Source organism: Diuraphis noxia, unplaced genomic scaffold (assembly GCF_037042655.1).
Source record: "Diuraphis noxia isolate RWA-SAM2 unplaced genomic scaffold, SU_Dnox_SAM2 contig0001, whole genome shotgun sequence".
NCBI classification, from domain to species: Eukaryota; Metazoa; Arthropoda; class Insecta; order Hemiptera; family Aphididae; genus Diuraphis; species Diuraphis noxia.
In genome coordinates this window covers 7,996,890-8,011,062 of record NW_028301711.1, presented here as the reverse complement: position 1 = coordinate 8,011,062, position 14,173 = coordinate 7,996,890, and the positions used below count along the sequence as shown (strand labels likewise).

Below are 14,173 nucleotides of genomic sequence, written 5' to 3'. Positions count from 1 at the left end.
ATACTACTTATGGGGGGGGATATTCATCGTAGCTTTGTTCCAAATATTATGTAAAAATTGGATTCGAATACCTTTTAAAATTGATATTCATCAAATAAATATACTGAAGTAGTGAAGTCATTGGAAGACAGCCTAGTAGACATTTTAATAAATAGTAATTTTAAAATACAATTCAATAAAAAACGTTTAGAAAATTGTTGGTTGCATGTTCGAAAAGGTTATCCACAATTATGATTGAGTAAAGCTTTGACAGGTTTAGTTTCATTCCCCACAACTTAAATGTGTGGAAACCTTCTCTACCCTTGTTTATATTAAGAATAAATTTCAAAGCCAAATAAAAAAAAGCGGGTAAGTCGTGGATGTCGCTCTGCTGTACCTATAGTAGGTTACTGTAATGGATGGGATTAAATTTGAATGCAATGATAGGTATCATTGTATACGAAAAACGATTCTGAACGGAGATGATTTGTCAGTCTAGGATATATTATATTTAAATATTGTCATATATTCTATTTTGAAACAAATATTTTATTTTTCAATTAAGACGCATTTTGCATAAGGCATGGTTAATCAATTAGTGTAGTTATCATGTAGTTATCATAATTCATAATACCTTATATCTTACATGATCATAGATATACGAATACCTGGTTTGAGGATAAATCGTTATCATTACGCGATTTCATAAAAATTTAAAACTCAAACGCTCAAAACATTTTTCCTATAATGACGCTTCAAATTTTCTCTATAGCTATTTGAAGCAAAACTTATGAAAAACTTGGTGTTAAATTTTATAACCTTAGATATAAATACAAACAATATTATGAATTTTGAATTACAAAATAATTTGCAAATATTCATGGTTTTGACGAATTTATGTCAATATTTGAAATTCAAATGCTAATAAAAATTTAATTTGAATTTCCAGTGGATATTTTTTTTGTGATAAAGATTGAAAAACTTGTAAGGAATCTTGTATTAAATTTTCAAATCTTAGATTTAAAAAGAACATTTTTTATGAATTTCTAGCTTATAATAATTTGCGAATTTTCGTGATTTTTACGTACGTTATCACAATTAAAATTTGAATGCATGTAAAAAAAATGTGGCTATATATTTCTTTTATTTTTCAACTGCTATTGCAAAAATATTTTAAGAGCCTTGTATTAAATTTTCAAATCTTAGGTATAAAAAGAAAATTTTTTATGAATTTCGATCTAAGATAATTTGAACAGTGACGTAATTTTTATGTATTTAGTCGAAATTTGAACTGTAAATGCTTATAAAAAAATGTGTGACTATATATTTCTTTTATTTTTCAAATGCTATTGTAAAAATATTTTAGGAGCCTTGTATAAAATTTTCAAGTATTTTGATAGGGCCATAAAAATTTTATCGACACTTCAAAAAAAAAAATTTTCAGAAAAATTGAAAATTTCAGTTGTTTATAAATACCTCAAAAAAATGTTAGTGTTATCTATATACAGTTTAATTTTCAAAAATTTTAACTTTTTTTGAGTTATTTATAGACTACTGAAATTTTCAATTTTTCTGAAAATTTTTTTTTGAAGTGTCAATAAATTATTTTTGGCCCTATCAAAATACTTGAAATTTTAATACAAAGTTTCTCATAAGTTATCCTTAAGATGATTAAAAAACTATAAGAATACATAGACACAACTTTTTTTTATAAGCGTTTATAGTTCAAATTTTTACGAAATCTGTCGAAAACGCGAAAATTTGCAAATTAAAAAAATCATAAAATTTTTTGTGTTTATAACTAAGAATTAAAAATACAACACTAAGTTTTCCATAAGTTTTCCTTCAAGTAGCTATAGAGAAATCTCGAAGCAATATTATAGGAAAAATTTTAAGTGCGTTTGAATTTTAAATTTATACGAAATAGCGTATAACGATAACGATTTATCCTGAAACGATTTTAAATATTTGTTATTATTCAAAAAGTATAAGTCGTAGATACTTGAACATTTTATCAGTTATTTAGATTGGCATTTTCTTTACATGATTTAATTTTCAAAAAATCCACGACTTACCCGCTTTTTTTTGTTGGTTTTAATCACTCATAAGAGGATTTTCGATAAAAAAATAATACTAGAAAATAAAATATATCAACTAAGACTGAATTAAAACTTGTTTTTTTAAATACAAGCATGTACCTAACATAAAGTCCTGATAAAAAAAAAAAAATGATCCTAGATAAACATATTATCATAAAAATTATGAAAATTATATGAATAGTATATAGTTAAAGAAATATACATATGTCGGTAAATTTTCAAAAAGAAGTTTTTGAAAAAGTTATTACGTTTCGAATTAACTCCAAGAGAATATTCATATTTTGAAAAATTAGTAAAAGATTAATTGCTTTACTTAATTATACATTTTTACCATCAACATTTGTTTAAGATTCAGGATTACAAATCGGCTTTTTGAATTTTTCCAAAAAAAAAAAATTTAATAAAATTTAAAATAGATTATTTTTGGTAATTATATAAATAAATAAACTAAAAAAATTTTATACTACTTGCGCTAACATTTATAAATTATATACTCGTATTTATAAGAACAAATTAATTTTGTTTAGAACATACGTTATTTAATTTGTCTTTCTGTTACACTTGTAGATTATAATGTAAATTAAAATAAGTTATTGCGAATCAATCGTTGAAATTCTATATATTGTAATTTGGTGATATACATAATGCAGATACACAGTAGAACATTTAAAACAAACTATCGTTATATAATTATTAAAAAATATATGTGGACGTATTCGTAATTGATAATTATATTATTAATTTTTAATTAAAACCTTAATTAATATTTTCATTGATTTACATGATTGAAGCGTAAAAAATGTTTTATGTTTATTATTTTTCAATTATTTAGTTGCTATTTTTGAGAGCGTACAACTACATAAGTATTTATTACATTTTTTTGGCATATAAACAGCTTAACCCTACTCATAGCTTATGACTTAATAAGTTAGATTCATAAGTATGAACATTAAACATGTGCTATCAATTATGTAATTAGTACATATACTTGTAGTTTTCTGATAGTTTATCGACTGCTGCAGTTACGTTGAAGGCGTCGAAAGAACGATAATATAATATACAGAGTCAAAATACTTGTGGTTCAAATTATTTAATATACCGCGGCGTATCATCATAATTATAATAATTAATTGTGCACCGGTGAATAAAATTGTTAGTAAATTTACTTTATTCGTTGAGCACATAATAATAATATATAGGTATTAGGTATGCCGGTATACGATTCAGCTATGGTGTCTTATGCAGTTTGTTAATAATTAGTCGGGTACCAGGTACCTATATGCAGATATGTCATAAGCACGTCATATCTGCAGTATATATAGAACAGAACGTGTTACCACGCTTATTATAGTGTAACTTTGTATACAGAATGATTCATTAAGCATGCTCACTCTAATATTTTGTTCTCCGTAATAATGCACCAGTTATTCAAAATCTGACTTTCGGAATATTTAAATACATATGAATTTGTTATATATAATCTTCGAATACTTACTTGAGGGTTTTGGGTTGTCCAGAGATACAGACTACTGTTTTTGAAAAGAGAACTGAGCTCTTTTGTTGTTTAAATTATTTCATTACCTACTTAGAATATTTTAGAAAACTTTAATGCTTATAAATTACATATATACTGACAAAGCTGTACTTAAATAAGTTAAAAAGTAAAAGTTGCCACTTGCCAGTAAATTTGTACTAAAAACCTTGAAATATTTATAAATAATAACAACAAATTACTCACTACGATCTAGATTGTATATCTAACATTCAAAATTCTAAACAATTGTTATTTTAATACTATTCTTTCAATAAAAAAAAAAACAAAACAAAAACACAGGCATCCATCGCTTAATAGGTACATTTGTAAGTAGAATTATAATCAAATAAATATAGGTAACCATGATCAGTGGCGGTTTTTACGGGAGGGGGGATCGGTGGATCGCTCCCCTTGGTTAAATATAAAATATAAAATTATTACATGAAATAAATTTTTTTATGATTCCTATTTTTGAGTACTTATTGTATTTAATGTGACAAATTTTTCGCCCCCCCCTGGAATTGGTCAAGGACCGCCACTGATAGGAGGTTTTTGCATTATTCATGATATTTTTTTTTTATTAGAATTATTGGTAAATAAGTTTGAAATTATTGCAATGACACTATGTAAAAATATTAAAAGTTTGTGGTAAATATTCTAGTTTTTCATATTTAGTTTTAAGAATATGTTTTAATTTTAATTTTTCAAACCTAATTGGTGATTATTGATATAGGTAATATAAAATATATATAATATATGATTATTGATAAATTTACAATAGAATTTAATAATTATTGACAAAAAAATAAATACATTATAATGTATATCTTTTTTGAGAGTTTTCACTAGATATTGTTTTATCGTGTTTTTCAAATCACAAATTGACTTTTGATTCTCTGTTTATGTAGGTTAAAATAATAAAATATAAAAATTATCATAATAAAATATTTGTATGAATGATAAATTATAATTGCATATTAGTTGGACTTTTTTAAATGCATTTACATTAAATATTTTTTAAGCTTACTACCTAAGTTTCGAGCCCTGTGAGTACCTAATAACTAATATATATTATGTATGCGGTACTATACCTATAATATGTATGCTAACAGTGGCGGTTTTACGGGCGAATAGGTGGACCGCCTCCTCTTCTTATTGGGCCGTGTAAAATATGAAAGCAATGAAAAAAATAAAATTTATGTATATTGTAAATATATGTAAAATATTTCCACCCTCCCTCATTGTGGCTTCTCAAGAACCAATCTTTGGCACTAAAAGGTTAAAATTCATAATACATAATATACAATTCGAGTGCATTTTCAGAATTAGTAAAATAATAATTTAAATATGATACCTACTTAACATAGTTCAGAATGATGAATAGTATTCTGAAGTAATTTAATTACCAACGAAAAAATATAAATAAAGTACATTCAAAAAATGTAACTGTGTTGGTTCCACGACATTTGATCCGGTAAATAATATCCGGCGACAAATGATCCGCGTCATTAGATCCGGTGCAAAAATATCCTGTACACAAATTAACCGGGTTAAAAATGTCCGGTGTTTATATTATGATAAATAAATAATATAAAATCAAAACTATTGAGTCAAAAAATAATTATAATAAAACTATAAATGTAATTGTTTTTCTATGACAAATAATAATTATATGAAATCAAAATTATTGACAGTCAAAAAATATATAATATTATAATATAAATATAAATTCAAGTATAATAATTGTTAGGTTAATATGATAAATATATATCATTTATGATTAAAAATTTAAATTATGAGCAATACCTTTTAAATAATTTAATATATCACCTCTTTGGTAATTTAATACAACAGTTTCTATTCGCTGGTCCAAATCTTTATATTTTTTTCTTTTTGATGCATGGCTTTCTCCTAAGTTAATTTTTTCTATTTTAGCTTCTACCAAGTTTTGTTCAGTTTTAATAAAATTAATAAATTTCCATATTGTTGTATGATGAACCCCTATGGAAGAATTAAATGCATTATGCCACCCCTCTACTGCATTATTTGTTCTTTACCAATTATCGGATTTTTGAAGCTCAATCAAATTACTTTGAGTCGAAAATATTAGAATTCTGTTTTCATTATTTTCATTGTCATAAGTTAGAAATAATTCATTTTTCTTAGGGTATTTAAATAAATCAGGAATGATCAAATCGTTTCTCTGAATTATTCTAGATAACGCTTTAGTTGTAGGTAATTGTCCTATTACCGGAACAGGTACATCTACGAGATTTTCGCTGATAATACTTCTTGTGTTTTTTTGTTCATTTGCAGCTGTTTCTTTCATAGAATAACCCACCTTTTTAGCTTTGACTTGAGCAATATTTGGTGAATGACAATGATCCGTTTCTTTTATTAACTCCCTTGAATTTTTTTTTTTATTTATATATATTACAATAATATAGGTATAATATAATAATATATAAAAATTGTATAAAAATATACAAATCCTGGCTCTAGTTATACAAATTATTATTAATTGCATTTTATTTAGTAATTATTATTAGTAAAATATTAAAATAATAATATAATAAAAAAACAAGTTTTTTTTACATATTTTTGGTTAGGTAATCTAAAACTATGACTTGTATAGTGTTATCGAAACTTTTCTATTTTTAGTCAGGTATTTAACGTGTATTATTGACTATTGTACTTTTTTTTTAAATTTTAATTGCATTTAATTAAAAATAATTTAATACCTGATTCACTGTCTGTTGTAGTATGACATCGGCCTTTACAAGAAAATTGTTTGTAGTCCGTGCAACGCCACACAATTTTTTCATCATATTTTTTATGTATATTATGTAAATAACCATGTAATGATAAAAGTTTTTTGCCTTTTTGACTCTTAACAAATGTGAGTGGCATATTTAATTTTATTAAAAGTAAAACTTTAGTCAATAAACGTTTAATAAAACTTTACAGGTTTTAATGTGCTGTATACAACACGAAAACCAGAAAACTGATTACCGCCGGTTATCATTGTCACGGGATATTTTTGATGCCGGTTATTTTGTCACCGGGTTATTATCTACCGGATCATTTGTCGCTGGATATTATTTATCGGATCAAATGACGTGTCACGATTAGAATTGGACGTTATAGCTAAAGATTTATTGGTTTAAAATCATCAAATACTTGATTTTAACTAAACTATATAGTTTTGTTAATAAGTTAATTTACGAACTTTATATAGGATACAGTATACAGTATAATTTTAAAGTAACACACAAATATTGAATACATTATTATGAAGGTAATCTTCAAAACAACTAAGTTCAAATATCTTAAAAAAAAAAATTAAGTACAAAACAGATATAATAATTCAAATAGATTTTATTTAGACATAAATAAAATGACGTTATTTTTTGTTTAAAATAAATTAAAATAATAAAGTTAGTTGGTTACTGGTACACCAGCAGTTGTCGAATTATCGACACCACATTCGTTTGTGCCTCGTCTAATTTTGAAAAGACCTTGGTCGCCCCAATCTTCGTTCCATGAGTTGACCATCAGCCAGTATGGTACTCCGTGTTCTTCTCCCCAACCGATCAATTTAACGGCGTGTCCTCCCAAGTATGTAGCATTTTCAGTTTTCATGTAAACACCTTTAAAAGTTAATATTTCATTAAGAAATAATATTATGATCATTAAAAAAAAGAAACACAAAAACACGTCATATCATAAATATATACAATCGATGGTACTTATCGTTTACCTGATTTGTAACTGAGGAAATCGTCGTATACATCGAATGATGCTTCAATTGGTCCGTAATTCATAACATCTTGTTGGATGCTGCTGTATGTCAGGTAGTAGTAGTCACGTGCTATAATCATGATTCAATAGATTAAACACATTCAACCTTATTTAATACTTTTTTTTATAATAGATTTTAGTTAGAAACTATGACAGCTCGATAATTATACAATTAAACAATTATATAAAATTATACTAGACAGACTTATGACAAACGTAGGAGAAAAAAATCAATATACAATTTAATTAACACAGTAAAAAGTGGGAAAAATATACAAAAATAATATAAATTACATTAAATAACGAAACCAGCTTCCAATATTAAGTTAATTTTTTTTTTTAATAACAGTTTCAGATTCAATATTGAGCATATATGGTAGATTAGAGGGAGTATTAAGATACTTTAAATAGTGGATCAGAGATATACACTTAAAATATAATGTTTGACAGTCAAATCGAAACGTCATAGAAGCTTTCAATCATAGACATAATATAGATGGACTGCGCGTTTAGCCCTTATCATGTCAGCAATAATAAACTTATGTAGAAGGTAAATAATCATGGGAAAACGTTTATATATTTTACATTTTACAAGTATTATCAGTTATCACTTTTATTTAAACCAAATAATACCTTGAATAAAAACAGTAAAAATGTTTATCCAAGCTATTTTACCTTCTTAGGTCTTGTTATTATGGCTGAATTTATTGAAGGCGAGGGGAGAGGAACGCGCAGTTCATCTATGTTATGTCTATGCTTTCAGTTATGTATAGTGTGCAGAGAGGGGAGTCATTTAAGCCAAGTGTGAACTGGAAGAAGAGAATAGCTTACCCAAAATCTGATAAAACGGACCATAATAGACCTTGGTAAATCGAGTTCGTTAAACCAAGATTTTTTTAGCCATAACGTATACAATAGTTTTAAATTTATTTGCAGAATTGGCCGGCAGATTATTCCAGTAGTTAGACAGAAGATTGACAGTATTTCGACGTAATATTGAGATAAAATTGGTAGTTAAACAAGAGAGGGTAAAATTGTATTGGAGGTATAGCTTTGGCGAGCTTTTCAGCCATTTCGTTACCATGTATGCCGATATGTCTTGGAACCCATATAAGTTAAATTAGGTGATTGGACTGGTTGAGAACATTTATATATGATTTAATTAGAAAAACTAAAGAGGATAGTTTAGAATTAAAAGGCTTAGATACAAGATATTGTAAACAAGACATAGAGTCGAAAGCGATCAAGTAATTTTTAGGAGCTAAATTATGAGATAAATAAAAAGGCTTCTAGAATAATACCATAACATTCAGCTGTATAGGAAGAAGACGAAGAGAGCAGATTGTTGGAGAAAGAGACGTGTAGTTCAGGTATGTATAAAGAATATCCAACTGATAGAGTGAAACTGAGCCGTCACTATAAATGATTTTGGGAAAATTAAGGTTAAGGTAATTTAAAAAATATTTATTAACCATAGAATGAGACATTGATTTAAGCTCAATATACGATAGATCAAGATCATATAGGTTATTAATTTGAACGAGGGGAGGGGATTAAAGCACAATCATTAGGTTGCTCATAATGTTGAAGTTTATTTGATTTTTTAATATTTAGGTGAAAGTTAATTAAAGAGATGACTGCGATTAAGAGGACGGGTTTTGGAGGTAATATCGCCGTTGATAAACAGAGAATAGTATATATCGAATATTTATATATTTATATCATATCCGTGGTTAGAATGAGCTAAAGATTTTAAAATACATTTTCTGGCAAGGTTATTGATATTAAAAAGAGGAAAAGCTGTCTCAAAATCGATAGCTTGACCAGGAGTGGACTTATCATATCCTATTATAATTGTTGAACAAGACGTTTGAAGTGTATTAAATTTTTCTCAGATGGAGTAGGAAGCCGAAGCGAAAAGAAAGCAACCATAGTCTAATTTTGAACGTATGATTGAACGATAGATAGATAATAAGCTAGAGGGATGTGACCCACATTCCCACAAAATGTGTTGATCACAGTCCTGAGGAAGTTTGACCAACGAAATAAATAAGTAGAAAGAGATGTGATATGGGGTAACCAGCGAAAATTAGTGTCAAGAATAATGCCTAAGTAAGTGACGTTGGTAGCAAAATTAATAATGTTGTTGTCTAGAAATATAAGTAAGGGTGATCTAAATATCTGTGCCAAGTAAAAATAGCAGATTTAATACTTATTTAAACTAAATCATACTGTATCTGTGATCTTTGTCGAAATCAAGGTCCTGTTCTCCGTAGCACATTCTTGTGCATCTGTGATTTTGCTCCATAGGTTTACCGGCGCATGTATTAATGCCATCATCATCATAAGGACACGGCGGGACTCTGTATGGTTCACAACCCTAAAAACATTATGTAAGTTGAGTAAACCTAAAGATCAAACTCAAATTTCAATATAACATTCAACTTTATAAATAGGATAACTATCTACTTAAAACTTTTTTAAATTTTTTTTATCAACTTAACTTCAATTAAAATTAATAATGAACACGCACAGGCTTGGACTTTTACTGTAAATATATATTAATACTCTTCTTCAAATAAATCGCATACCTCTCCAGATTCGTAGTCTCCTCCGGTTACTAGACCGTGTTTACTAAATTGTTTCCATGCTCTTATTGGATAACCACCATGACATCCAAAGCCACATGTATGACAGCAGAAAGTAATTTCTTCAGCTGATAATAATTCATTAAAATCTCCATCTGTTGCTACACACAAACGGTCAGCAAAAGCCGAGCTCGTGGCCACCGCCTAAATAGATAATTCGTTTTAAATTATTGTCCTATTATTGACACAGAACAATCTATATTTATACACACCCAACACGATCCACAATTTCCTTGATCGCGGACTGCTCCGATCGTGTAACAATGTCTCCATTTTTTCCTAGCATCAAAACGCGTTGGAATTCTGTCGGATAAGTTGTCGTATTTTGGATCGCTGGTTTTGTACATTTTGATATTATATTTGTTTGGGATTTGTACTCCTTTTGATCCCAAAAGTTTTTGGATTTGTTCCTTTGGAGTATTTGGGTTGAAGTTCATACCTGCCTTATTTGTTAAATGTTATGATAAGTATATTATAAGTAAGTATAAGTTTATTATTGAAAACAGTTCAATACAATAATATGCTATAGGTAGTATGTTTAATAATTTAACTAAATATATTGGTATGTTATATGTATATTGTTTATTTCAATCCATTATTTTATTTATTTCGAATCAAGTAAAATTTACATCAAGTATAGGAATTGGTAGAATAAACATATTATGGTGTAAATTCTACAGTTGTTGGTTTTTCAATAGCAACAAAATAAGAATATAAGTACAAGATAATTGAGTGAATATCCAATGTTGTAATGAAATTTAATTTCACTTTCTGGAAAACATTTTTTATTTAATAAAAGTAAATAAATGTATGAAAAATCTTGTATTGAATTTTCAAATCTTAGATAAAAAAATATAAATTTTTATGTACATTTCGTGATTTTTACGTATTTTGCTAAAATTTTAACTAACTATTATTGTAACAATAAATTATATTAAGAGACTTGTATTTAATTTTTAAGCTTTTTTTACCAAATTTACAATATTTTATTGACATTTATTCATAAAAAAATAATTCAAATGTCTATAAATAATCTAAAAATATTTGAAATATTTTGAAAAATTTTTAAATATAGAAATTGTCAATATCAATATTCTGTGAAAATTTTATGCATCTACGGTAATTTGTTTTAAAGTTACACCATATCCAAAATCAATCTTGTCAAAATCCGATTTTGTGTTAAAATTCCCGTTTTCCTTAATTTTTTTGTTTTTACTGATATTTTTGAAAACTACTGACAATTATAGACATGTAATAATAATAATCCTCTATGCACCAAATAGATTCACTTTTCACGGGAATAGCTACTGAAGGTGAAAATCGAAGCATTATTTCCACAACTTATTGTGTGACAAACACCAAAAAATAAAAAAAGGTACTCGTGGATGTCGCTCAGCTGTACAGTAGGTTACAAGTGGGTTACAGTAATGGATGGAATTAAATTTGAATCCCATGATATTATATCATCGTATACGAAGAGATGAGCGGAGACGGTTTATCTATCTAAGATACATTATAGATTATTAAAAATTTTAAAATCTTAGATTTAATAAGAAAATTTTTTATGCATTTCTATAGTTTAAAATAATTGCGAATTTCCGTGATTTTTATGTATGTTGTCAAAATTTAAACTTTCAATACTTATAAAAAAATTGTGGCTATGATTTTATTTTATTTTTCAACTGCTATTGTAACAATATGTTAGGAATCTTGCATTAAATTTTCAAACTTTTTTACCCAAAAAATAAATTTTTTATCGATACTAATTTTGAAAAAAACTATAATGATGATCGAAAGTTGTATATGCTTATGAATAGTTAACTCAAGTGGAAAATTTTTGAAAATTGCATGGTGGATAGATTATACGTATATAAACATTCGGTGAAAATTGCGTGTACCTATATGGTCATTTGTTTTAAAGTTACATCAAAAATCAAAATCGATGTTGTCGAAAACTGATGGTGCGTTTAATTTCCCGTTTTCCCCTTAATTTTTAGTTTGCTTTTCCCGATTACTTAGAAAAATATTGAGAATTTTTTAATTTTGACCCTTTAAAGTACCAATTAGATTCACTTTCTGATCGATCGAGATACTAAAGTCGAAAATCCAAGCAGTTGTACTGCCCCAAAACGTGACACACACATCATGGTAAAATCAGTACATTCTTCGCTCAGAATCTAAAATAAAAAAAACTCATTATTGTAAAGTCAACAGATTCATCGCTCATGTCCAGAATCTTAAATATGCCATGTCGATATTTTTAAAAGAATCCGTTGTGACTACTGAAGTAAGTTTTGTATGGAATGTAATACTGCTCGAGCAAAGTGGCCATATACTGATGGGGTATATTTAACAAAATATATTTTAGATATTGTTTTCATTTAAAAATCGGAACATAAAAAATTATCAAATATAGTTGAAAATATTTCAAATTGTAGACATATTATGGTAAGGAATATTTCAGCGATTAGGATAGATATTTTCTCTAATTTACAAAATAAAACTGCTAATATTGTTCTGCATTAAGTATAGCGTTAGATGGATCTACTGACATTAAGTATAAACTACAGTTAGCTATTTATAGTATTTATGTTCTTTATCGTTATGTGACTATGAATGTGAAAGTTGGAGAAGATTTTTAGAGTTTTTAAATCTTATAGCTCTCAAATAAACTACTAAAGTAGGTAGCAATATTAAGGATACTCTTGACTTAGTACTTCATGAAGTTGAAGAAGATGTATCTATTACAAAAATTGAGTCTATTTTAATTCATTGCATTATTCATACGAAACACTTAATGGCTAAATATTTCAAATATTAATATGTGATTAGTGTTGTTCTTCAGATATAATTAAATGGGTACGTTTAAGTTCAAAGATACATTGTCAATTTAAAAACTTTGTTTAAAGTTATAGGGATTTTATTTCAATGGTTACATATCACAGTTAACAATATTTAAAAAAAAATGTTCGCTTTATTAGAACTTATTAAAATATATTTTTTTTTTTAAAACTAAAAACTTTTGTAAATCGCTTGGCAACATGAAACGCGTCTCTTCAAGGTCAAAATAAATTCATAAATGATCTGGTACAAGACATTTTTAGTTTCAAAAACAAGCTTGAACTTTTTTCAGACACTTAAGAACACATAATTTGATGCATTTTCTGTTTGATTTAAAATTTAAGATTGTTTGGTTGGAAAAGTGACAAAGATGAATTGTGTAGATTATGCACATAAAATAGAGCGTTAATATACTGACTTTGGTTGATTTAAAGACTTTAAATTACTTCAACCTTTGATTGAAGTTTTGGAAAATTCTTTTATGGTTAATTTTGTTGAAAATGGACGTCCAGTATTAAAACTGATGCAGCAGTTTTAGAAATTTAACTCTTAAAGTTATTGAAAGATGAAACAGTTCAAATGCCTTTGTCATTCTTTGTTAATATTTATTGGCGATACAATAGTCCCATTCAAAAACTACCTATTTCGTTGGTGTAACTACATACAAACTTTAATAATATTGGTAAATAAAATGATAAGCGTAATTTAGAATTCTATAATAAATTTGTTGATAGTCTGAAGTTAAAATTTTGACGAAATATTATATTTTTATATAACAAATCAATATCTCATAAAAGATTTTTTTTCTTAAACTTTGTTGAACTAAAAAAAAGATTATACTTAAAAATACTTGATACTTTCGCCAAAATCAAAAATCATAATTTTTCAAACATGATGTTATATATTTTGTATAATAATATATTAATATATGTTGATACTTTCTTAGTGATTTATGTAATATATATATATATTTTTATATATATTAAAACAATCATTTCATAGAATAAACATTATATTTTAACATGAAATTTTTTAAATCCAAATAATCAATGAATTACCTGCCATGTAGTCGCTTGTTCATTGATATTGTCAATGAAATTTTTTTGTAAAAAGTATGCTTGTTCTGTCACATAAACACTGACGAATATCACAGACAATAACATCAAAACCCTAGCCATGGTTAAAACTTTGTCGCTTTAAATTTATTAATTACCGAAATTGAATTAAAACCTCACAATTGTTGATCGTACTGTAATAGTAGTAGAATGAAA

At 26.7% G+C, this 14,173-nt stretch overlaps 1 protein-coding gene and 1 pseudogene across 1 annotated transcript; both read right to left on the bottom strand.

Moving 5' to 3' along the window:
* Positions 1-6,972: 6,972 nt before the first annotated feature.
* On the bottom strand, positions 6,973-14,173 carry LOC107167171 (cathepsin B-like cysteine proteinase 4). Its single transcript, XM_015516099.2, has 6 exons — positions 13,961-14,173; positions 10,274-10,504; positions 10,005-10,205; positions 9,646-9,793; positions 7,373-7,483; positions 6,973-7,262 (listed from the first exon to the last, which is right to left on the bottom strand). The coding sequence occupies exons 1-6, from the start codon at positions 14,078-14,080 to the stop codon at positions 7,051-7,053; spliced, it is 1,023 nt and encodes a 340-aa protein (XP_015371585.2). The 5' UTR covers positions 14,081-14,173; the 3' UTR covers positions 6,973-7,050.
* Positions 8,551-9,612, bottom strand: LOC149059403 (uncharacterized; annotated as a pseudogene).